The 25,958-nt window shown below is 39.6% G+C and overlaps 1 protein-coding gene across 2 annotated transcripts in view; it reads left to right on the top strand.

Moving 5' to 3' along the window:
* Positions 1–1,631: 1,631 nt before the first annotated feature.
* LOC135709423 (aquaporin AQPAn.G-like) overlaps positions 1,632–25,958 on the top strand; it is a 33,238-nt gene continuing 8,911 nt past the window's right edge. For both annotated transcript variants that reach the window (XR_010518349.1, XM_065231730.1), the window contains exon 1: positions 1,632–1,933. Coding sequence is in view for 1 of the 2 variants with exons in the window: in XM_065231730.1 (XP_065087802.1) it covers positions 1,834–1,933 (100 nt within the window). In the remaining variant the exon portion in view is untranslated. The remainder of the gene's footprint in view (positions 1,934–25,958) is intronic.

Raw genomic sequence — 25,958 nt, 5'->3', positions numbered from 1 at the left:
TATCGGTTGACGTATTAAGAATTAAAATCCATCATCTCTAGATCAAAATCAGACCACTTTTATGCCCAACCGACTTTGGTTTTTGAAATCACACCCCCAATGTTGCCTTCAAGTACATCGTATATTAGATTTAAACATATCTAGATAGAGCTGGAATTAGGCGTAACAGCTTTTGTAAACAATGACTTCTCTCGATGATTTTTAGGAGTTAAAGGCACGCCCATGCAAACCAATATTATTTTGATTTTCGTAGGCGAGCCTTGACTTTCAAGACATCATCGAAAGAAGTAATTGTTTACAAAAGCTGCTGCGCCCTAATTCCAGCTGTATCTTGAAATGATAACTGACAGCCGATTGTTGACCTTGACAAATGTCCAAAATATACTCTCTTACATATTTATGGTGGTCCTGAAATTGACCGTTTTGTCGTGAGCTATTAGGGTGTTAAACACAGATGATGCTGGTGAGCTACATGTTGTTTAGAATGAGGGTGACGCGCTTGGCATATATGGCCCACAGCGACTCACGAAGAGCTACTGGTTCCGATCAATAGCGTTGCGGCTTCTTCCTCCTTCTATGGATGCTCATGTGGGCTGTAGCTCACTGCTTGCAGGCAGCCTTTTGTTGTGTTGTACATTAATGTTCAACGCCACGCGCCGAATGCACTACTGCTGCCGACGACCATACACCACCACACACGGTTATTGGAACTTGGAACTGAATTCGATCAACGGTTGAGGCCAGCCTTGGTAGCTAGCTGCTTGCGGGGAGCCTTTCGTTGTGTACTGAAGAACACCACCATTCATCACGCAGTTATTGAATAAATATCGTTTGGTGAGACCGGATGGAATTCAACTTTGAAATCTGTGTTAGGGAAATCGCTTTTTGCAGGCAATCGATGATAATGTTAATTATCAAAGCAACAGTTACACATTCGTGCAATAGTGACATATTGAAAAATGATAAAGTCTTAAATTTAACAGATGCGAAGAAATATATCAATCGATTGGTGAACAAATTATTGAAATTGGTCCAGATGCAGCTGAGTTATAAACGTTCAAAATTTGTCATAATTTTGTTACATGTTCCATTTTCGGTTTTCACAAAGTGTGCTCCATATAGAAATCACAGACGTAGTCCTACGTCAAAAAAACCTGAGATACATGAAAGTTAAACAATCCGCCCCTTTGAACATGTCGTGTACCTATATTATAATTAATATGAAATGATTCGTAAACGCAATAAATAATATGGAAAACATTTGAAAACATACCGCAGAATTTTAACCACTGACTGGGCAGAGGTATGAATGCCACTTTTGCGATCAACAAAGTATCCAAAATTCGCATCGCTACGCATCAAGCATTAAAACCGACGACACGACGAGGCATCAGAAACTACGTATGTAGGTAGGGTAAATGACAGCTTCCGGCACTACTTTTACCTATTTTCGTCAACAAAGTCCTAGAGTGCGCTTAACTTTGGCTCTGAACCATGCATAAAATGAGCACTCAATAACTTAATTTGCGATAAAGCCGTAAATTAACCTATACAATATAAGCGACGACCATACCCCAAACCAGTCAGTGGTGGTGTCGTACGAGAGCGAGGCAGTTTAGCGAAAGAGGGAGGAAAACGCTTTCCTTAGCAGGGCGAAAACATCCAATCGTTAGTTTGCCTCAGCCTGGCGCGCAAATCGGTCGTGTTTTCCAATTCGTCTAACGTCTTGATTTCGGCGACGGTGCTATTCGTGAAAGGTCAGTGTGGAAGTGCATACAGCAACGTGTTGTAATACCGGTTTTTATAGCCGTGGTGTAACGTGCTCCGTTGAAGATGGCCACAAATCAACAGAACGGGAAGGAATTTCGCTTGCCGATGCCTCTGGACCAGGCAGCCGTCGAACAAAATGCGGAGAAGAACCGTTCGTTTTTGGGTAAGGACCATGATAAGACGAAGTAGAAAGGGTAAACAGTTGACGATCGATGAAAATAAATTCGAACCCGTATTTTGGTCGAGGGCCAAATACTAATTTCATGATGCTAGGGAGGTGTGACTCGGCCATAACAAAGCATCAATTGATACTAATTTGGGACGTTAAGGAAGTTGAGTGGAGCGAATGAAAGCGTGGTGGGAATGGTAAATGGATGCATGCGTTATGTTACATGTAAGGAGATATGGCTATGGTCATGTGAGGAATGAAATTGATTCCTAGAAAGGCGTAAGATGAGAGTGCTTCGTGATTAAACATCAGGAAATTGAAGCACTTCTGACTATATTTGCGCTTTCTCAAGTGCATAATCCCATTTGAAGAGCAGTGTTTGAACATGTGCAACCTATCGAAGTACAACGATCAAAACATATTTAATCGCTGAAGCGAACTCCGCTGGTCATCATCACATCAATGCCATTAAATGGGTGACGAGAACGACGTTGTTGATATTACGAGATCGGAATTGGCTTATCAGTGACCGAAGGTACACAAGTCTGCTTGAGGTACCTATCAGATTACGCTGCCAGACAGCAGAGATAACAGTTTAGTGATCGATTTTCGGCAAATCTAAGTCGGCGAGTTTTTTTCCAAGGCTTTAGGATATTACCCCGATTGACATTCACCCGAATGACCCATTACACTCAAAAAATTCCACATGGGTGATCGAAGTGTTTAAACACTTGATTTTTTAAATGCACAATCATATTTACTTTGAGTGTATTTCACATTGGTTCAATGTGTTATACACGTTAATTTATAGTGTTTCAAATTTTGTAATGTTGAAAATCTTTCACTAGCTATTGAAATGTATTGCAATTTGAATCACACTTCTGTTCAAAACAGATGGATTTAACGTGTATGTGAATTGATTGATGCTTGATCAGAAAGGTGAACATCGAAAACAAGACTTATGACTTTATCCTATCAACCCGCCTCATATATGAGAACAACCGGGGCACAGTGAGATCGAACGAAGACTCCGGCAGCAGCACACTCCAACAGCTCATGATCGAATCCCAAATCAGACCCATTAAAAAGATATGTGAAAGCTCTGGCCTCTGGCAGTTTTGTTTATATATTTGTCGATTCATTTTAGAGTCGGTAAAGTAGAAGTCGATAAAGTAGAACATTGTAGAATATTGAACTATGAAGTGCAAAGCTATTGATATCACCAAATGAGGCACATAGAATCCAAGTTTGTCACAATTCAAATCCATAGTGTTCAGGCATTATTCATAGCATAAGATTCACACATTAAATGGATGTGTTTCACAATAAGGGCAAAATTAAGTGTGAGGCACATAATGATGACGTGTGGAATTTTTCGAGTGTAGCCCGAATTTAACCCGACTGTACACTCAAAAAAATAATCACATATCTAATGGATGAAATCCATGTGAATTTCACATAGCTTTCCTGTGATCAGGAAATCAGCAAATCCCAGCGTATCGCAGGTAAGCGTGATTGCCTCTCACCCCAAAAGGCCTGGGTTCAATCCCAGTCGACGCCGTCGGAATTTTCTGAGGCATTAAATCTCTGGGAATCTCTCCATCGGAAGGGAAGTAAAGCCGTTGGTCCCCGGTTCATGAGGTGATGAGTCGATAGGTAGGTTCTAGGTGTGGGAGCTGCCTCCGTGGCGTCGGTAGCATTGGTGCTCAGCACGGAAAACAAATCAAGGAAAAAAATGTGCGTTTCCAAAGGAAGCTACTATTTCCGGTGTACTTTTACCCGGGATTTCGAAAAAATATTCCCAAATGGAAAAAAATCATCTATCTTTATTAATAACTTTATTAAATTTTAGGAGTTTTTCATTACTCCATATGCCTCTCAAAATGCCATACAGCTCAGATCGGTTGTAAGACAAATACTCAAAGTGAAAAAACGAAAGGAAAAAACTTCTTTCCTTTATTTAACGTCGGTCTCTGTTCCGCAATCTAGTGCCAATCACCGACGGATATCGATTACCATCCATTGACGGCAATCGAATGTGCAGGAAGGCAGCTTCCACACCTACGTAGGATATCGCACCCATTCACAACACACATGGGCCGGGACCAACGACTTTACTTCCCTTCCGAAGGAAGACGTGACCAGAGATTTTTATGCCTCAGAAAAATCCCACCGACCTCGGCTGGGAATGAACCCAAACCCGTTGGGGTGAGAAAGCAGTCACGCTTACCACTACACCACCGGCGCACACTGGGGCAGATCAGTGATTTTCTCCGAAAAAAATAATAACTTTTGAACGAAGCATCCAATCAGAATACTGTTTTCAATAAAGTTGTTTGTATTAGTTAAACGCTTCTTTTGAATATCTTAATTAGTTCGCAACTTGGTCGTAGAGATGGCGCGCGAATCTAACTTTTGAATAAAGCATCCTAGACGCATGGGGTTTTCAACACAGTTTTTTATCTATTAAAATGAAGGAAAGTTGCAGAAGACATGAAACTTCCATAACCTTTAGTTTTTGAGATATAGGGTATATTAAAAAATATGAAGCCAAAATTCTTATTTGTTAACTTTTTTATATCAGCAGCGCCGGTGGTGTAGTGGTAAGCGTGATTACCTCTCACCCCAGCAGGCCTGGGTTCAATCCCAGTCGGCGCCGCCGGGATGTTCTGAGGCATAACTTCTCTGATCACGCCTTCCTTCGGATGGGAAGTAAAGCCGTTGGTCCCCGGTTCATGAGTTGATGGGTCGATAGGTAGGGTCCAGGTGTGGGAGCTGCCTTCCTGGCGTCGGTAGCATTGGTGCTCAGCACGGAAAACAAGATCGACGGAAAACAAACCAAAGGAAAAAAAAAACTTTTTTATATATTTTCATATTTTTGCTCTGGTTTCTGCATTTATTCCAACGGAAACAAACTAGGTGCAAATTTTCAATGAACTATTTGTGGAATTTATAGTGGCTTTAGTGAAATATTCCCGAAAAACATGATATTTTGCATGTATTTTAGGTGGGTGGGATTCTCATAAGGGCAGCTAAGGGCAGCTCAACTTTGTCTGTTTTGTTAGCTCATGTCATCGTCTAACATATGCCAGAAAATTGAAGACATGATATTCGAGGATTTTTTTTTAATTTCACTTTATATATACCGATAAAAACATCTTTTACATTGAAATGAACTGTTTCACAAAATGGATAACATTATATAAATTTTTGACATGTCACCATTTTTAAATGCTGTGCTGAATTTTGAGATTGTTTACTTATCATGAGCTGCCAGCGAACCAGGGGCCTGGCTGACGGCCATGTTTTTGATGCTATCATCTGCTTTTGTCTCTCTGCTTACAACAAGATTATCCGTCTCTTTCCACCATGTATACGTCAGCTTAATCAGCATTACCCAGGTAAAGTTGTATGTGTGATATCATCGTACAAGCTGTGTGCTGCTGTGCCAACGTGATCGTGTACAACGTACAATTTTCGATAACTTTTTCGAAGAGACATATCAGCTGTTGTAAATAATGCATTTGATCGTCGGTTTGGCGTAACTGGTAGCTCGTCCACCCATACTAACACCACTATCATGTAGGAGAAAATTTCCACTATCTGATGGTAGTATTAGTATGCGTGAGCAAGCTACCAGTTACGCCAAACCGACGATCAAATGCATTGTTTACAAAAGCTAATACGTCTCTTCGAAAATGTAATCGAGCAATATTTATGTGCGTCAATGTTTTAGTAGTTGGTATCCATAAGCATTACTATAACCACCGGATTTATTTAACGATAGTGACAATTAAGGAAATGATTCAACCTATTTCTAAATGCTTTAACTTAAGAGATAGTTTAATCTTTAAAGCATTACTGCTTCTGTAATTTACAAAGTTTAACGAATAAAAATTATACAAACTGACAGGTTTCCTTAATAGTAGAGATACTTGTAACGGTTTACAAAAAGTGAAATTAAAAAAAATCGTCCAATATCATGTCTTTAGTTTTCTGGTATATGTTAGATGACATGAGCTAACAAATGATACAAAGTCCAGCTGCCCTTAGCTGCCCTTATGAGAAACCCACCCACCTAAAATACAGGCAAAATATCATGTTCTTCGAGAATATTTCATTAAAGCCACTATAAATTCCACATATAGTTCAATGGAAATTCGCACCTTGTTTGTTTCCGTTGGAATAAATGCAGAAACCAGAGCAAACATATGAAAATATATATAAAAGTTAACAAATAAGAATTTTGGCTTCATATTTTTTAATATACCCTATATCTCCGAAACTAAAGGTTATAGAAGTTTCATGTCTTCTGAAACTTTCCTTCATTTTAATAGATAAAAAACTGTGTTGAAAACTCCATACGTCTAGGATACTTTATTCAAAAGTTAAATTTGCGCGCCATCTCTACGACCAAGTTGTGAACTAATTAAGTTATTCAAAAGAAGCGCTTAACTTATACAAACAACTTTATTGAAAACAGTATTCTGATTGGATGCTTCGTTCAAAAGTTATTATTTTTTCCGAGAAAATCACTGATCTGCTCCAGTGTGGCGGCGCCGGCATAAAGTAATAAAATGAGCAAAGTATTAAAATTTAGCTTAATCATGATTTGAGATTCCAAGTTCTCTCTCTTCCTTTTGGAGTTGACTTCCTCTTTAAAACACGAGCAGTTATTTGATTGATCAATGTTGATCAATCCAATTGAAGTACTTCTAAGCCATTTTTCGCCATGGAGTCTTTTTTTCCTTGATTTTGTATCCGTCGATCTGAGATCCGTACTGAGTACCAATGCTACCGACACCAGGGATGCAGCTCCCATACTTGGACCCTGCCTATCAACCAACGGCTTTTACTTCTCTTGCGCTGACTGAGCTTGAACCCAGGCCCTTTGGAGTGAGAGATAATCACGCTTACCACTATACCACCGGTACCGGTATACCTCATGGTGTTGAATCCTTTATAACTTGAGCAATTCTTTGACAGATAAATGCTTTTGGACAATCTAAATGCTATTCTCCAACGCCACTTTGCTCTGTTTTGGAGATGACTCCTTCTTTAAAACATGAGCAGTGCATTGACAGACGAAAGCCATCACCGATTATCGAGCTTTTCTATTGTAGGGGAAATGGCTCTAATGTTGGCCTTTGGATCTAAGATTGAGCCCATCGCTAAAAATCCGCTATTTATCAATTTTATCTAGATGAACGCATCATTGGGACGGTAATAATGGATGTTTGGTCATTATTGAAAATTTAGTCGATTGCTGAATTTATGTATGGGCCCAAATTAGGGGCATTTAGGCCGACAATACATCAATTTCCCCTATCAATTTTAATATGTGAGCACGATGGACCAATAATTTCATTTCTGACGGTATCTCGCAGCGAGCCCATAGAAGAGACACTAAGTACACCCAACCGGGGGATGTAAGATTCGCTTACAATTATGTGGGATTCATCATCAGAGGATGTTAGTGGAGACCGCATGAACCGAGGATGCAATATACCTAACTGCGGTCCAATGCAAGAAAATTGGAGACCGAAAAATGTAGAATGTATTAGTGAGTGAAATTACTTATGTCGAAAAAAATAGGAAACAGATCGCCGACTGGACTTGAACCACAAACGTTGCGATTATCAGGCCTGTGCTTTCTCCACTGCTCTCTCCATGCTTAGCCTAAAAGCAAACAACCCGAGCAGGAACGAATATCTCGATACCTTAATTTGGTATGGATGAGCCTGACATAAGAGGTAAAATACAAAAAAAAATGTTCCCACAATACCATTCCAATACCAAATTATGATAATGCAATACCAACAGAATACAACCCAGGTATTCTTTTGGTATCCAAATATTAATTTTTGGTATTTACAAAGTATTTTCCATGTAATTTTTTGGTATTATTATTTGGTATTTTACCTCTTATGTCATGCTGGTCAATACCAAGTTTTGGTATCAGATCAGAATTGGGTATTCATTAGTTATTTTCTCCGCTCATTTTCTCGCATACACGACTTCGTATGCTTTTTCTACTGGAGAGATTCGAGACAAGTGTGTGCGTCGTTCTACAAGTTTACTCGTATAGTCGAAAGCGTAGATAGAACACGAAATAAAAAAGACAAAAAACCATTACATCGCCTGCCTCAATTTCTATCATTCGTTGCGATGTTCATGAACAGAGGATGATAGGAAACGGAACTAACATGCATTGTAATAGATTTTTGGTTTTCGTGTAGGTAAATCGCAGGTTTCTAGACGGCCACTTCGTGGGGTTTCTGCGGTTTTGTGGATGGATTTTTGTGGGAAAACACTTAGCGTAAACACACTTAAAATTCACTACACATGACGGAATGTTCGTAGAACTCGCGGGTTTCGGATCTCGCAGGGAAAACTCGATTTTAGTGGGAGGAATACTGCGACGATGTTCGGTTCACGCTTTTGCAAAATAGGGTATACTGGTTTGATCATTTTTAGAAATGTTATCCTTTGTCACCATCAATACATCTAAGGGAAGCGTACCAGTTATGGCACTAAAGGGTGTATTCGATGAAAATGGCACACCGAAAATCTTCTGGAACTTTTGAATCGTATGAGCAAAAAACAGAAAATTTGAGTAAATCTTATTCATAGTGTACTGTTTACATCTGTCCAGTTTCATAGTTGTGTCATCGAAACAAGAAATTGTCCGTGAAAAAATGTTGTGCACTTACAATCAAAATCCAGAGGCCGTCCCACCGATGGATCGCTTAAAAGATTGGAATTTCAAATACAAGTGTGTCTCGTGTGATAAAAACCTTCAAGGAGCATCTGAGTGCCCGAGAAAAGGAAGAGGTGATCGTAAAAGTGGTCCAATGGACAGTAAAATGGCCAGGATAGTGGTGCAACAGTTCAAGAACCGTCCAAACATGTCAATTCGAGATGTCGCTAAAAAGTCCAAGGAGTCAATCGGTTTTGTGCAGAAAACAATGAAACGTGCTGGGTTACACGTTTACAAGGTGCAAAAAGACCCAAATCGGAATGAAAATTAAAACATCCCTTCGAACGTCCGCGCCCGGAAACTTTACACGAAGTTTCTCACCAAATCGTGTTGCATCGTGATGGATGACGAAACTTACGTCAAGGCCGACTTCCGTTAACTTCCTGGGCGAGAATATTTCGTTGCCAAGTCTTAGTTCGATGTTCCGGAGGATGTTCGAAAGACGAAATTATCGAAATTTGCAAAGAAGTTCCTGATCTGGCAGGCGATTTGCGGATGTGGTGAAATAAGCACTCCCTTCATCAGTTCCGGAACAATCGACGGTGATATTTACTCGGAAGAGTGCCTCAATTGCCACTCATTAGGAAGCGCAAAGGATCAACTCTGTTTTGGCCTGATCTAGCATCCTGCCACTACGCTCGAAATGGTTTGGAGTGGTAACAAGCCAACGGAGTCAATTTTGTGCCAAAATATATGAACCCGCCAAATTCACCGGAACTTCGCCCAATTGAAAAGTTCTGGGCAATTATGAAGACGGAGCTTCGCAAACATCCTACAATTATTAAAACTGAGCTGGAGCTGCACAAAATTTGGGTAAAAATAACAAAAACACTGGGAAAGTCGGTTGTACAAAATTTGATGGGTGGAGTTGGGTGGGATTAACTCATTTGTAGTTTTTCATTCCCTGAAAATTTCAAGAAAATACGATAATCGTTTTAATTTTGGAGAGTAAATATGTGTATGCCATTTTTTCGAATACACCAAATACAAATATCATTTGAATTGCGTTAAAAACGCGAGCCGCGAATAATTTTGTAAGCTGAAATTGTTTTGTTTACTTTTTTTATACACACCACATAACCAAGGTGTGTGTACGAATCATCTTTCATCGTATCCAGTGTTGTAAATTTAATTGAAACAAAGTGTTTATAAACAATGTTTTTATTGCTTTTGAAGGTTCTTCAACTATGTTCAATTTAGAAACCATCAAGCCAAAAATTAAAAACAATTTCTTAATTTGTTATTTCAGAAAACAAATGGGAGTAAATAAACCTACAAATCTTCTATAGAAAACATATTTGTCATTCAGGGTGCACTGGTCGAAGCCATCAGCTGATATTAAAAAGGCGGGAAAAGAATGATGTAAAAACAAAAACATACACGATAAGAAAAACCGAATCTAGAGGCCAGTTCACATTTACCTACTTTTGACTTTGAGTATAATCACGATCATATTCACCTAGTCTTGGGTATAACAGACTTTCTGTTGGGTAGAAAGCGAATTTTCAATTCCATACGATTTGAACACAAGTAAATGAAAACTACTTTGACTCACTTTACCTACTTTTGGCTTTCTGCAATAAAGTGGCGAGATGTGTGAAAATAACTTACTTTTGGGTACTTTTTTCTTACCATGTACCGGGAGGTTTGAGTGCTGGAATCATTTTTGGACCGGTCGTGTGTAACCAAACTGTACAAAGTGTGGCTTTGAATTAATCAACTACTATGATTACTTGACTTGGTTGGCCTTGGTGACTAGGCGTATGATTTTTTTCTGTATAGAAAGGGATGTCCTTGGGAGGTGGTAGATCGTTGATTTTGGCAAATTGAATAGAAATGTAGTAATGGTGTGAATATTGGATGATAAAAAGATAATCTTTAGAAGATGATTAAGGTTTGCATTTACAGTAAGATATATATCACTTTTTCTTTAACTTTCTATTTGTTTTATTAACTGTTACACATTCAACATATTAATAAGTTACTCTAGCAGCTATATTTACGGTAGTTGCGACAGTGCATGATGTACACTCACACCCCTATAGCATCAATGATAATCATTTCTCTGACACATAGAAACTAGAGAAAAAAGCAAAAAAAAAGCGTGACGTATCGTATCACCTTAAATTGGCTCACTACTTGACTAGCCTATTGGTCCCAAGCAAATCAATTAACGTACCCCATTATAGTCGAAATTTTAGTACTACACTATATTTGTTTTGATTCGCTATGAAAGTTTGACAGGGAAACTGAGGGGTTCGTGGATTTACCTATATTTCGAGGGGTGCATCGATTAGCTTGGGACCGAAGAGAGTACCAGAGCTGAGCCAAAATTTTGAGCACGTTTCTTCGGGACCTTCTACTCTTAGAGTTACCTCTATGGCACTAGTGCCATAACTGGTAAACTTCTTCTATTTCAACCCTTCTTCATAATATAAGTAATTCATAGTGATCTTGAATATCTAATTTAACCCATACAAAAGTCGTACTGCTTATGAGTAACATAATGCAAAATTTATTTATTTTGCGCTTCGCAACCCCTGCAAGTATTCGATAAACTTGAAATCCTTCCGTCATACCTTGACAAATCCCTGATCTTTTATTTTTAATATATGAACTACAGCCATTTTTTGTGATCACGTTCTTCTTCTTCCGTAAAACTCATAATTTCAATGGTGAATACCTTCGGAGCAATAATTTGTTTAATGAAATTCGGTAAACCATACGCACCGGGAGCGGGACATTTTGCCGAATGACATTTCGCCGAATGGGTCATTTCGCCAAATGCGACATTTCGCCGAATTAAGTGGAATTAAATGGAAGATAACCTTATTTGCTGCTTTATTTAAGCATTCCGCTAACAACCCAATTTCATAACTTCATTAGTTCTTTTGAGTTGTACTGATGTCAGAAAATTTCAAATAATTTGCGCAACTTATGTGGTTCCAGTCGTCGCAAAAATTAACCCTGCAACAAAAGGTGATTGTGCTGAATACGTTCGGCACCTCTAAGATCTGGAACCTTTCCTCTATACTACCACCGCTTGGCTTACACCTATCAAAAATTACGTCGAGGATGGGTACTTTCCTGTGGAGTGGGATGGTCGCCCGCGTACCAATGTTGCAGATGGCGCGCAACCGCGAGCATGGTTGTTGCTGCAATTACCAGCGCTCAAGTGCAAATCGCTCGCCATCAACCGGCATTTGCGAGAGATCGATTCCCGTCCCTACTATCGATCCCTTCTTTTACATGACAATCCCCGCCCAGCAATCTCTACTGATCTTCCCGACCTTCCGAATAATCCTTTCAAACTTATCCCAAATTCCTCTCCTGGTCCAACAAAACCCCTCCGCCGATCTTATCCACCAGCAACAAACCGAACAACCAAAGGTGGGACAAAACAATCCGACAAACAACTGGCCACGGACGTGGCAGAACATAGCATGCAATCAGCTCACATCAGTGCATAGAGGTTTCGCAAATTGATCACCGAAAACTTATTTTCGTGATGCGGAGAGTGGAAAAAAGTAGAAGGGTCTGTGCCTAGGGGCACGAACGGAAGCTTGACGTAGGACCGCTAGTGGACGGAATAAATGTGAAGAGCATTTAGTTCTTTTAATTGATCAATTATCTTTTATCTCAACTCTTTCCGTTTTTGAATTGTAGGCGTACCAAATTTGTAGTAATCTTTTTCAAAGAGAAAGTTGATTAAGAGAATCTCTCACTTGCATCCCTGCTTCCAAGTTTGGTTACAAGATTACAACTCTGGAGAGCATTTTGTGTGGTCGTTGCGGGCTTGTGGTTCTGAATCTGGAGAAACAAGCACAGATAAATTCTATTCCAACTCTTTACTGATGGAAGCTTGATGGCCCTGAAAAGGGCCGTTTTATTGAAGTGGACAACCATGGCCACTTACGCTTGGCGTGTTTAGTGTAGGTGACAGCATCACGGAAATCATTTTTCAGGAACACCTTCAGCACATCTCGTAGATCAGACCGGAGATACGTTTGACACCACCACGGCGAGCCAGACAACGGATGGTGATTATCTCGAAGAACTTTGCGATGACGCTTGGCGCCTCCTTTACCAGTTGCTTGTTAGGCGTAAATAGTGGACTAGCCACCACCTTCCTACTGCTGCTATTGCTGTTCACCACGCCGTCCGAACCAAAAATGAGCTAATGCCATACAGCAACGCTCTTTTATATCTTTTCAGGTTAAAGTAGAATGATGTGCAACCAAGTGGTATAAAAGCTACAAAGACTCCTCCCATTATGAGTAGTTTGCTATCAAGTAGCGACACTGGCTCTTTTCCTTTTGCGTACATGGCGAATAAGAACGACCCAAATTAGAGTTTAGTTCACTCATAATCGCCAAAAGTGCAGGAACTAAGCGATGAGTAAATTTGTCTCATGGTTTCCTGTGAAAAACCTAAAAAATCTGCCAGAAAATGAGGAAATTGACGAAAATTTTATTCAGTTTCGGAGAAGAACCAATAGACTGAGTGAATCCAATAGTTACTTTTCTCAAAATCGGGAATTTTTCCCTGGAAAATCTTGGAAAATCCTGGAAAAACCTGGGAAAACATGAGGTAAATTTACTCATCGCTGAGTTCCTGCACTTTATTTCTGATTTCTGAGATAACTAAACTCAAATTTGGGTGGTTCTCATTCGCCGTGAAATCACCTTGAAAGATATCGGCGCCGGTGGTTAGCGTGGTTACCTCTCACCCCAGCAGGCCTGGGTCCAATCTCACTCGGCGCCACCGGCATGTTCTTAGGCATAACATCTCTGATCACGCCTTCCTTCGGGAAGTAAAGCCGTTGGTCCCCGGTTGAGTTGATGGGTCGATTGGTAGGGTCCAGGTGTGGGAGCTGCCTCCCTGGCGTCGGTAGCATTGGAGCTCAGTACGGAAAACAAATCTCGCGTCACTTTTCAATAGGTCCTATCTACATTGATTGATTCTCTTCATCGACACTCTCTTTCGTAAATAACTCGGCTTCACAAATGTATGGACAAACAGGCAGATGAATTCTATTCCTACTCTTTACTGTTATAAGCTTGGTGGCCCTGAAAAGCGCCGTTTTGTTGCCAAAGTTGGTAATGATTTAACCTCCGAAACCAAACAGAGTGCGTCTCTGTTACTTCAAAACGTAGATGACATCCATGGCCGCTTACACTTGGCGTGTTTAGTGTAGGTGACAGCATCACGGGTCTCATTTTTCAGGAACACCTTCAGCACACCTCGTAAATCAGACCGGAGATACACCGCCAGACACCGCCACGGCGAGCCAGACGACGGATGGTGGTTATCTCGAAGAATTTGCGTTTGGTTCTGAATATGACGATGAGTGTGCAACATATTACGCAATTCCATCTTCCCTATTCGAACGCGCCCGAGGATCGGAGGCGAATGTCACTTCGACTTGTTTCGTCTACTTACTACTCTCTGACGACTGTGCTGGGGAAGCAGCATATGCATGTAGGTAATTGGTGGATTTTTTAGTTAATTCGACGCTTTTGGACAATGCTGGACATTTACCAGTTTTTCAATAGTTTCTTGTTAAAAATCAACATTCGGAAGCATTGTTATCGATACGCAGCCATATTTCTGATAGATTGATGATAAAATTATTGAAATTGGACCAGGGGCAGCTGAGTTATTAACGTTCAAAATCTTTCTTAATTTGTAACATGTTCCATTTTCGGTTTTCACAAAGTGTACCCCCATATAGAAATCAAAGACGTAGTCCTACGTCAACAAAAAATGCACCCACTGTGACAACCGAACAGCCGAAACACTGCAAAACAAAATTTGCTCTTTTTGAAGGAATGCTTCCTTCTTGTAGACTTGAGCAGTTCTTTCGAGTTGTAAAATTCGGCGACATGATCCATTCGGCAAAATGTTCTTCAGTGAAACGTCCTTCGGCAAAATGACACAGCTCCAAATGCACCACATACACCAAGAGCGATGCAAATAATATCGGAAGAATATGCAAGTTATTAATGTTTCCCCTGAAGCTTGAATGCAAATTTTGTCGAATCGAAATTGAAATCTTTAGCCTTTTGTCCTTCCGTTGACAGATTTATTTACTTTTATTGAGATTGTGCTGGTAAAATATATGACATCCAGAGAGTGAATTTTCAAATAGTCGTGTCTGCTTCTGTAAATAAATATTGAAACGACAATTTGTCGAAACTCTCTGCTTGCCCCCGGAAACTAGAACCACCATAATGTTGGGGAAATTTTAATTTGCATAGGCGGGCTAAGATTACAAAATTAGATAAGAGTATTTGAAAATTCACTCATGACATTACTAGCAATTGCGTCCACATAATTTCTCTAAAAATTTCAATATTTTTATTTAAGTAGGGGAAATGGCTCTTATGTTGGCCTATGGATCTAAGCTTGGGCCCATTGCTAAAAATCCGCTATTTATCAATTGTATCTAGATGAGCGCGTCATTGGGACGGTACTAGTGGACATTTTTGGTCGCTATTGAAAATTTAGTTGATTGCTGAATTTATACATGGGCAAAAATTAGGGGCATTTAGGCCGACATTACATCCAGTACCCCTATTGAAAAAAAGTCTCGCTTCCATTTTCATCGAATTTCTAAGCAAATTAAAATTATGTTTTGAAACTCAACAAAAACATCAAAGGATGTTATTATGGGCCAGTAAAATTATATTCTTTGCATACTGTAATAAAGAAGAAAACATTTCCCTCTTTAACTATTTATTTTAGAAATTTGGGTAATAATCAGTTATATCACATTGTTTTGGGACCAATATCAACAAAAGTGTGATGGCGTACCGCGTGCAAAGGTGCTTATCTCTATTCAGAAAATACTGGAAATCACCACCAGTCTACAATTTGATTCATAACCACTCGATCAGATACACTTGCTAATGACCAGCATCCCAACAAGGGTGGCGCTTCTCATCATTCTCGCCCTAGAGCCGTAGAGAAATGTCACGATAACAGTGAATGCTGTTTGCAGATAGCACACAAGTGAATGCATCAAGCCTTGTTGGCGTACTTGCCATGATTTATGACGGTGGCCTTTCAAGTGTGGCAATCGTAAAAAAATCTCGGTGCTTACAAAAAAGCAGTTGTGTTATTATCAGTGTATACTAATCAGGTTCCCATGTCCCTTATGATTACGATTGCGCAACTCCGGAAGGAAGAGCTCTCAGTAATTATGAATTTTGCGAGGTTTGTTAGTATGAAACTGCGTAAAATTTCTTCGGTCATTGAATTACGAGCTATGTTACGATAAGTATGCTACGTAAATTCATTGCCAAAGGGCCAAGCTCAATGGATCCGATTGAGATTCTTTCCAGAAAATTTGCCAGTATCCCATGGCACGGTGGTGTAGCGGTAAGCGTGACTGTCTCTCACTCCAAAGGGTCTGGGTTCAATCCGAGTCGGCGCCGTCGGGATTTACTGATCCCCGGTCCATGAGTTGATGGGTTGATAGGTCCAGGAGTGGGAGCTGCCTCCCTTGTCGTTGGGGAAGCATTGATACACTCAGTACGGAAAACAAGATCGACGAAAACCAAATCAAGGAAAAAAATCTGTCAAATTTACCGGAACGGATCGCACCAACGGGATCCATTGTGCGTGGTCCTTAAAGTCTTTACAATGTTTTGCAGGCTTCCCGAGTAGAAGAGAATATCAATCCAATAGCATGTTTTACTATTGAAAAAAGAATATCAGATCATCTCAAAATTAATAACTGAAAAGCTATGGAACTATAACTGAATTATTGGCAAGCTGTTGTAACATCAAACCAAAAACAAAGTTGTTTGAGCTACTGAAGTTATAAGCAATAGCAAAATGAGCTATTATAGAAAAATTAAAATTAGAAAAGCATCAACATGGTTTCAATGAGTCTCGAACCATAGCCGACTGCTTGAGCATCGCAAGAACTGACCACTCACCTTTATCAACTTGTTGATTGCGAGAGGAAAACTTGCCAACAGTTTCTTCGATTATCTCTCGAAAACTCTTGAGCAGACTTCAGACAGAGCTCTTCGCAGAGGGTGTTTTGCTAATTGTTCAAGAATAACTCATTTTGCTATGGCTGAGATATTCTCGTCAGCGTACGAGATATTAATTATTAACATGTGATTATAATTTGTCATGTATTAAACATGTACTTTACTACTTATATAGGGTTTCAGCTTGGGTTTCAGTCTGTACTCCTATCACCAAACTCTTAGAAGATTTTTTCTAATGTTTTGCTGAACACTCTGTATAATTTTATAAGTATAGAACAATTAGAGGCAAGTTGCTTTTATCCTCGATTTCAATGATTATACCGGATTTCAAGCATAGGCCGAGATAAGATCTCGAAGCTTTAACCATTGTTTTCTCGAGATTAACTTGTCTGTCGAATTCTGGAGTATTATATCCCAGAATTGTAAGTGTTCACCTAATGTTAGATAATTCTTATCCAACCATCAAGCTGTATTTATATAGTTAAATACTTCAACCGTTTAAATCAATCCGGATTTTTCACTGCTACAAGTAAAACCTACAAGAAGGTTAAAATAACAATAGTTAATAATTACAAGTTTATCATAATTTGTGACTTATAATTGATGCCAATATTGCCTAAATTCTTGTAAATTTCAGTATCTAGACTAGAGAAAATGGCGCTAATGTTGGCCTATGGATCTAAGATTGGGCCCATCGCTATAAATCTGCTATTAATAAATTTTATCTACACGAACGCGTCATTGAGACGGTACATATGGATATTTTGGTCGCTATTGAAAATTTAGTCGATTGCTGAATTTGTGTATGGGCCCAATTTAGGGGCATTTAGGCCGACATTACATCCATTTCCCGTATATATCTATTAAAATTGTTTAAACAAGCATTTTACATAGATTCACACACGAGAAAATGGCAGCTTGGCTAGTGGATGAAATGAAGAACTACCCCGTAACGCATGGAAAAAGCGTTCAAAATTCGGCAGATCTGGTTGAGCAGCTTGAAGGGTTCAAGTTGAGACGAAGTGAGATATTGTTATCGTTTGATGTTGCAGCACTATTCCCAAGTGTACCAATCACCGGTGCTTTAAGTTGTCTGCGTCGGCATCTGGAACGTCGTCGAGTGCCACACAATCACATTGAGGCTTACCTGCTTGTGGCTGAGGTATGCATGAACCAGAATTTTTTTCACTTTTAGAAGGAAATTTTATAAGCAAACGTTTGGTCTAAGCATGGGCAGCAAACTTTTGCCTCTCCTGGCGAACGTCTTCATGAGTTCATGAGGGAAAAGTTTTTCCCACGTGTGTGGAGGCACTATGTAGACGATGTTTTTGCACTACCTAGAAAAAAAACCCTTCAATAAAAAATTCTTTACAACGTTCCCATGGAGAATGACGAGTTTGCAGAGGAAAGAAACCGTATCTGCAAAGCGGCTTAAGTGAATGGGCACGAAAAGGAGTTCTCCAAAAACACAAACGAAAGAAGTACCGACAAAATATAACCACACTAGAACCGGTGGGAGAAGAAGTAAAAAGAATCAGTCTGCCACTCTATCCCAAAATCACAAACCCAATCAAATCCACACTCAAGCGACAAGGACTTCAGGTAGTACACAAGAGCGACAGCACTTTGCGTGACCTGTCGTGCAACCTGAAAGATAAGGTTCCACCGGATGAACAGTCTGGAATTTATCAAATTCCCTGCAAGGACTATCCTTGGGTAAATAGCGGACAGAGTAAACGTCCGCCCAAAAGAACATAACATGCTGTAGATAACACAAAAAACCCAATGAATCAGCCGTTACGGTACACACAATTCTAGATAAACATTTCAAAAGGTCCTATCTGCATTGACCGATCCTCTTCATCGACTTTCTCTTCCGTTGATAACTCAGCTGCAAAACCTTTCCCTATATTATATTTGACGTTTTGGATGCTAGATAAGAATCTCCTTTATCAAACTGTGTTGTTAACCATCCGTTACTCGCGCCAACTTTTGTAACACGAGTACTCGCGCGTTGTACTTTGTACAACAGTGTGAGTTTTCCATTGCCATTTTGCAGCCGAGCTACCAATCGATATGAAACAAACGGGTATTCCTTCAAAAACTTGTTTTTAATAGAGTCGGTGTATAATGAGTCACGCCAAGAGAAAAATAGTTGAACTCGCATCACGGTTTTCGAAAGATTCCCATTCTTTTCACTTGGCAACAGAGGACTTCTACAACAACTTCAAATGACTTCTAGCGAGAGAAAAAAAATGCGGCTGTAGTAAATCATTAAATCAGTGATTTTGTCAAATTTTCTTAACAAAAAATAGTAGAAATTCTCATTACTGATCGTTACCGAACGTATTCCATGACAATTTAATGCTCACTGCGTGTTTATGATCATTTCTTCAATTAAATTTTATATTTTATTGCAATACCTTTCGTGGACCTTTCATAGCATCGTAATGTTTGTTTACTTTGCCCGATAGGTAGCTGGTTTGACGGTTCAATAGGTAGACTTGGCTTCACTCTTGGCGTGACTCATTATACACCGACTCTAGTTTTTAACTAAACAAGCTAAACTTTTATCACAGTTAACCCCCAAAAAATGCGGATAATAGAGAAAATGTGAATGGAAACCGCGTAAACGGTGTCCGTACTATGTGGGATTCGACTTAATTGGATACAACATAGAAAATCTCGAGATCCTGACCAGATAGAAAGTTACTGTCTTGCGCACAGTTGTTCTAGAGATCATAACCTTTTTGCTGGTGGAGAGTAGTTCCAAAAATTCTCACTACGTGGCACTAGTATATACGTGCAATTTTAGCATAAACAATAGTTCCAGATCCTGAGCAGATAGAAAGTTACTGCCTTCGGCAAACTTGTTCAGGGGGTCAAGACTTTTTGGCTGGTGGACATTAGTTCAGAACTTTCTCACAACGCGGAACTAGTAACGTGAAATTCTCTTAATAATATCTCGAGACCCTGACCAGATAGAAAGTTACTGTCTTCGGCAAAGCTGTTCAGAAGATCATAAACTTTTTGCTGGTGAACAGTTATTCAGAATCTTCTCACTAGGTAGCGCTCTTATACATGTTAATTTCTGCAAGTGATACATCACTAGATCCTGACGAGATGGAGAGTAATTGTCTTTGGCAAAGTTGTTCAGGAAGTCAAGATCTTTTTGTTGGTGGACAGTTGTTCAGAGTTTTCTCACTACGCGGTGCTAGTATACACAAGCAAATCTCGTATATACAATAGCTCGAGATCCTGAGCAGATAGAAAGTTACTGTTTTCGACAAACTTGTTCAGGGGGTCAAGACTTTGTGGGTGGTGGACAGTAGTCCAAAATTTTCACACCACGTGGCGCTAGTAAACGTGAACAGTTCTCGCGTATGCTATAGCTCGAGATCCTGAACAGGTAGAAAATTACTGGCTTCGAAAAAGTTGTTCATGAGGTCAATGCCTATAGTTCAAAATTTTAACACTACGTGGCATTAGTATACACGCGAAATTTTCGCATATAAAATATCTCGAGATTCTGATCAGATAGAAAGTTACTGTCATCTACAAAGTTTTCCAAGTATTCATAACTTTTTTGCTAGTGAAATTAGTTCAGAATTTGTTCACTACGGGACGCTAGTATACACGTGAAATTCTCATATAAAATATCTCGAGTTCCCGACCAGATAGAAAGGTACTGTCTTCGGCATAGTTGTTCAGGAGGTCAAGTCCTTTTCGCAGGTGGATAGTTGTTCAGAGTTTTCTCACTTCCCGGCGCTACTATACATGTGAAATTCTCGCATATAAAATATCTCTAGATCCTAACCAGATATAAAGTAAATATCCGGCAAAGTATTTCAGGAAGTCAGGATCTTTTTTTGGGTGACAATAGTTCAGAATTTTCTCACTATGTGGCGCTAGTTTATACGTGCCTATCACGCATATTCAGCTCGAGATCTTGATCAGCTAGAAAGTTGCTGTCTTCGGCAAAGTTGTTTAGGGGGTCAAGACTTTTTGGCTGGTAGACAGTAGTTAAGAATTTTCTCACCACGTGGCAAGTTTTTCGCTGAGATCCAGCAAAATAAAATACCGAGCTGCTCGGTGGTGCCCATCTTGCAATAGGCTTTGATCTCCTGAAAAACTTCGTGGAAGACAATAACTTTCTATCTGGTCAGGATCTCGAGATATATCACATGCAAGAATTTCACATGTATACTAGCGCTACGTAGTGAGAAAATTCTGAACTTGCATCCACCAGCAACAAGGCTATGATCTCCTGAACAACTTTGTCACAGACAGTAACTTTCTATCTGGTCAGGATCTCGATATATTCCATGTTGTAATCAATTAAGTCAAATCCCACGTAGTATGGTCACAGTTTACGCGGTTTCCATTTACATTTTCCCTATTATCCGCATTTCTTAGGAGTTTACTGTAATCAAAGTTTAGCTTGATCAGATCAAAACAAGTTTTTTGAGGAATACTCGTTGGTTTCAGATCGATTGGTAGCTCAGCAACAAAATGGCAAAGGAAAACTCATGTGTGTTGTACAAAGTACAACAGCGCGTGTAACGGAGGGTTAAATTAGTGCCAAATCTATTTGCGTAGCAGTGGTTATCAAAAGAGAAAGACGATTAAAAGAATCTTTCTAATCAGATAGGACAAATTGAAATTTTCATCGAGAATTAGCTTATTTTTTTTTCCTTTGGTTTGTTTTTTCCGTCGATCTTGTTTTCCGTGCTGAGCACCAATGCTACCGACGTGCCAGGAAGGCAGCTCCCACACCTGGACCCTACCTATCGACCCATCAACTCATGAACCGGGGACCAACGGCTTTACTTCCCATCCGAAGGAAGGCGTGATCAGAGAAGTTATGCCTCAGAACATCCCGGCGGCGCCGACTGGGATTGAACCCAGGCCTACTGGGGTGAGAGGTAATCACGCTTACCACTACACCACCGGCGCCGTTAGAGAATTAGCTTATGTCGTTTTCGTTTTTGCGGGGGAAATCATCATTTATCACCAATACTGCAGAATCATTGATGAATGAAGATGACACAAGTAAATCGACATCACCATCAAGTAGAGGAAGACTTCCCCTACCCGATGGATTTGTTGGTTTGTGTAGGCGTGCCTTGAATTCCGAGAAATCAACATGAGAAGTCATTGTTTACAAAGGCTGTTACGCCATAATTCCAGCTCTATTTAGAAGTTTTAAAAACTGTCATTTGTGTCATAGTGTATAGATTTGCGTTAGGCGATCTTGTGGCCAGAATCGATTTAATCAATCATTTTGAATCGATAAATTTTTCAAAATATCACATGTTTCAAATATAACTGATCATAGGAAACTTGGTGCAGATTAACCCCAAGTTCAGTCTAAAGTTGATATTACGTTACATGAGCAATCTTGTTATGGCATTTCATTTATAATAGTCATTTAGTGTGATGATTTATATCATTTAGAAATAAATTGTGTACTACGTACGCAGTAAAAGTTGTGTGTGTAACATACATACATGATGAGAATATAGTAAATGACTATTTTGATTTCATTTGACATGTGGAAGTTTATCCTCAGGATACTTGATTAGGTGTGTGCTAGATAGAGAAAGACAATTAAACATCTCTGGAGCTCCAAACTTTCTCTTTCTCCTTCCTGCCAGAAACGTTGATAGAGACGCGCAATGTAAATTTCTGTCAAAACAGCAACACGGTTGCTAAGGGATCTTTTGGCAATTCCACTGGCAACCATGTTTCTTCGAGTGGCTTCAAATGACTTTCATACAGTGTCGCAATGCAGATAAGAAAATTTGAACGTTCGACCGGAACTGAAAAAAATGAAGTGCGCGGAAACATTTTGCAAAAATAAAACTTCGTTAAATATCGCGAACTTTTCCAACACTGACTGTCACACTGGTTGTTTGCAGAATTTATGTTCAAGGTAAGTGATGTGCAAAGGTGAAGACAAAAAAAATCAATATTAAATTGCAAATGCACAGAAAATTTCGTTTTGGATCGAACAAAAATCGAATGAAAAGGATCGATCCAGTCGATTTTTGTCGTGTATGAGATCGATTCAAAAAATCGAACCAAAATAATCGATCTTTTGTAATTCGATCCAAGATTGCCTATTGCTAGTATAGATGCCTTGTGTCGCGGCCGAAAGCTACTTTCTTCTCCGGATAAAGGCTCTGAAGGCAAAGTGTTCCGCCTGGTTCGTTCATCAAACCATGAAACGAGCTGAGCTTCGTGTATTCAAGGTCCGGAAGGCACCGAACCAGCGTGATCAACAAAACACGGCGGCCAAATTCCGCGCAAGGAAGCTGTATCGAGAGTGGTTAACGAAACCGATGTGTGTGGTTATGGATGACGAAACCTACATCAAGGCAGACGCAAAACAGATACCGGGGCTGGAGTTCTACGTTGCCAAATCACGGTTTGATATTCCGGAAGACATAAAGAAGAAGAAAGTGGACAAATTCGCCAAAAAATACTTGCTCTGGCAGGCCATTTGCCAATGCGGTAAACTGAGCAACCGTACGTCACAATGGTTACCATCAACAGCGAAATTTACCGCACCGAGTGCCTCCAGAAGCGTCTGTTGCCCTTCCTGCGGTCTCACGGAGGCGAGACATTATTTTGGCCGGACCTGGTATCATGCCATTTCGCGCGATCGACGTTGGATTGGTACAGAGACAATAACGTTGTTTTTATACCAAAAACCGCCAACCCCCCCAAATTCACCAGAGATTAGTCCGGTGGAAAGATTTTGGGCCATAATGAATGCCAAAGTTCGAAAATCATCCAAGGTGTTTAAAAACGAGCTGGAGTTGAAGAAAGAATGGATGAAAGTGACCAGAAAGGTCGGCTCCACCATTGCACAAAATGTAATCAGGGGTCTTAAGGGAAAGGTGCGGGCTTTCAGCGATGGAAAGGAAATTGAATAAAGTAATTATGCCGAAACATAATCCATATGTATTAGTTCATTCCCTGAAAGTTTCAAGAAAATCCACTTAAAATATTTTTTTGGCGAACACTTTTGTCTGGTGCATTTTTTCTTTCGAGTACAGGCCTTATGCAAACGAGATGTAACTATGTGGTTATCTTACGGTTTTGTTTTGGTATGCTGCACAGTTTAAAAAGAGTGTTAATTTCTATGAAATAAGACAAATATTAATGGAGCGACAGATATCGTACAAATATACAAGTTCGCGTAAAATTATCAGACGTTCAGCAATCCCGCGAATAGCGCGGTTTCCTTTAACGTTGATCTCGAGTAATTCCATTAGCACGGATGAACTGCGTTAATGGAGTCTATCGTGATCCTGGTAATATAGAAAGTTAGTGTATTAGGCAAAGCTGTCAGTGGGTCAAGACCATTTGGTTGGTGGACAGCAATTCAGAATTTTCTCACTACGCGGCACTAGTGTGCATGTGAGCTTTCTGTCAAAACTCTATCTCAGAGATCCTGGGCATCATGGAAATTACTGTTTTAGGGAAAGTTGTTGAAGTGATTGAGGCCTTCGAGATGATAGGTAAATTAGTTCATCATTTTCACACAACGTGGCGCTGGTCTGCATGTGATTTTCTATCATACGCTATATCTCGTGATCCTGACCTTCTAGGAAGCTAGGTTAGGTTACTTTATTAAAGAGACTTTCAGCCATTGGCTGGCTCTAGGAAGTTGCCGTCTTCGGGAAAGTTGTTGTAATCAAGTATTCAATGACTTTTGGAAGGTTGGTACATGATATTCCTTTATAAGATATACAGTGGTGGCCTTTAAATTTTGATACCAACTAGCCAACTTTTGCATGTTGCAACTATGTTAATTGCAAAAGGTTTGGTTATGATCAACTGAGCTGAAATTTTGACACATAACTACAAATATGCTGAATTTTGCGTGTACATAATATCAAATTATTGGAAGTGCTTGCCAGAAATTAACGGGCTGGCCAACTAATTAGCACATTTATAATTCAAAATTTTCGAAGTGTTATAGTATAAAATTTTTCAACCATATTGCCAATAAACGACGGTGTGCTCAAGAAAGTTTTCAGATCCGCAATTGACCACTTTGTCAAGCAGTGACGTGACTTTCTTCTACCAGCGATTCCACAACACTGGACCAAATAATTTCAATTTTTTTATGAAACGCACAAATGATGGCTACTTTTCTCGTGGTTCTAATCTAATCTAATCTAAAACCAACACAGCCAGTTCTTGAAAGCATTCTGAAAAATGATATATATATGTACCTACATCATCTTTCTTGTCTATTTGATATATGTTTCACATCGAAGATGCGTCACACATATCAAAACGGCTAGGCCTACTGTGCAGCATTTAAGGGGCAAGATGATTCAGAAAACATCGGGCCTGTTTAAGGCTCAAAACACAGTCAATCAATTAGGATTCTTCTTGTTTTTGAAATATTCTTCAATCATCATCATTAGTATACACATACATTCACACACAAGCTATTCGAAAATTTAAAGCAAGTATTTCATGATTTTACATCGTATATTTTCTGAGTAAAACACTATCACTGCATTTACTTACTTGTGTTCTTCGTAGAATTCAACAATTTCACGTAACCGAATACACAAAATGAATAAAAACTGGAGGTCAAATCTCTTGGTGAACAAAATAAAACACCAAGAAAATCACTCCGACTCCACTTCTTTGCTAGGGAACGTAAAAGAATCATTGAACAAGCGTTGCCAGATGTATTACGTCTAGCAGTCAACATAAGTTTATTAAAACATGCAAATACTAAGTTTCAACCAATAACATAGATGAGTGGATGATTTTAATGGTGAATGAATATCAAACACTGAATAAATATAACTAAAGGGACCTTTTCTGGAACATAAACGTTCCAATTGCAAAGGTTAAAAAATATTGAATTAAACACAAAAAGGGAAGATGGCAGCATTGCATGTAGCCTTTTATTGGCTTTCCCGCTCAGGGGTGTAAACAAAATGCCGTACAGCGTTGTCTGGCAGTGTGAATGTTTTGTCTACGACATTCTTATACGCTTGCATGTGTGACGTCACATTTGCTGTTGCATTGAAAAGTAAAAGAATAAAAGAGATGGTAGATTTTGCTCACCATACCAGTTGATATTTATGATTCATTGACTGTTTTGGCACGGCGACGCACACTACCAACAAATTTTACCAATACTTTTAGCAAGTGATGATTTAGGAATACAAGAAAAAGAAGCAAAAGGAAATCGAGTGATGGTTAGTTGCCTCTT

This window comes from Ochlerotatus camptorhynchus, unplaced genomic scaffold (genome assembly GCF_037179485.1).
Source record: "Ochlerotatus camptorhynchus isolate MF236.1 unplaced genomic scaffold, CSIRO-AGI_Acam_v1.1 ptg000361l, whole genome shotgun sequence".
Classification (NCBI taxonomy): domain Eukaryota; kingdom Metazoa; phylum Arthropoda; class Insecta; order Diptera; family Culicidae; genus Ochlerotatus; species Ochlerotatus camptorhynchus.
Note: the sequence above shows the minus strand (reverse complement) of the source record. Positions and strands in the feature narration are given on the sequence as shown.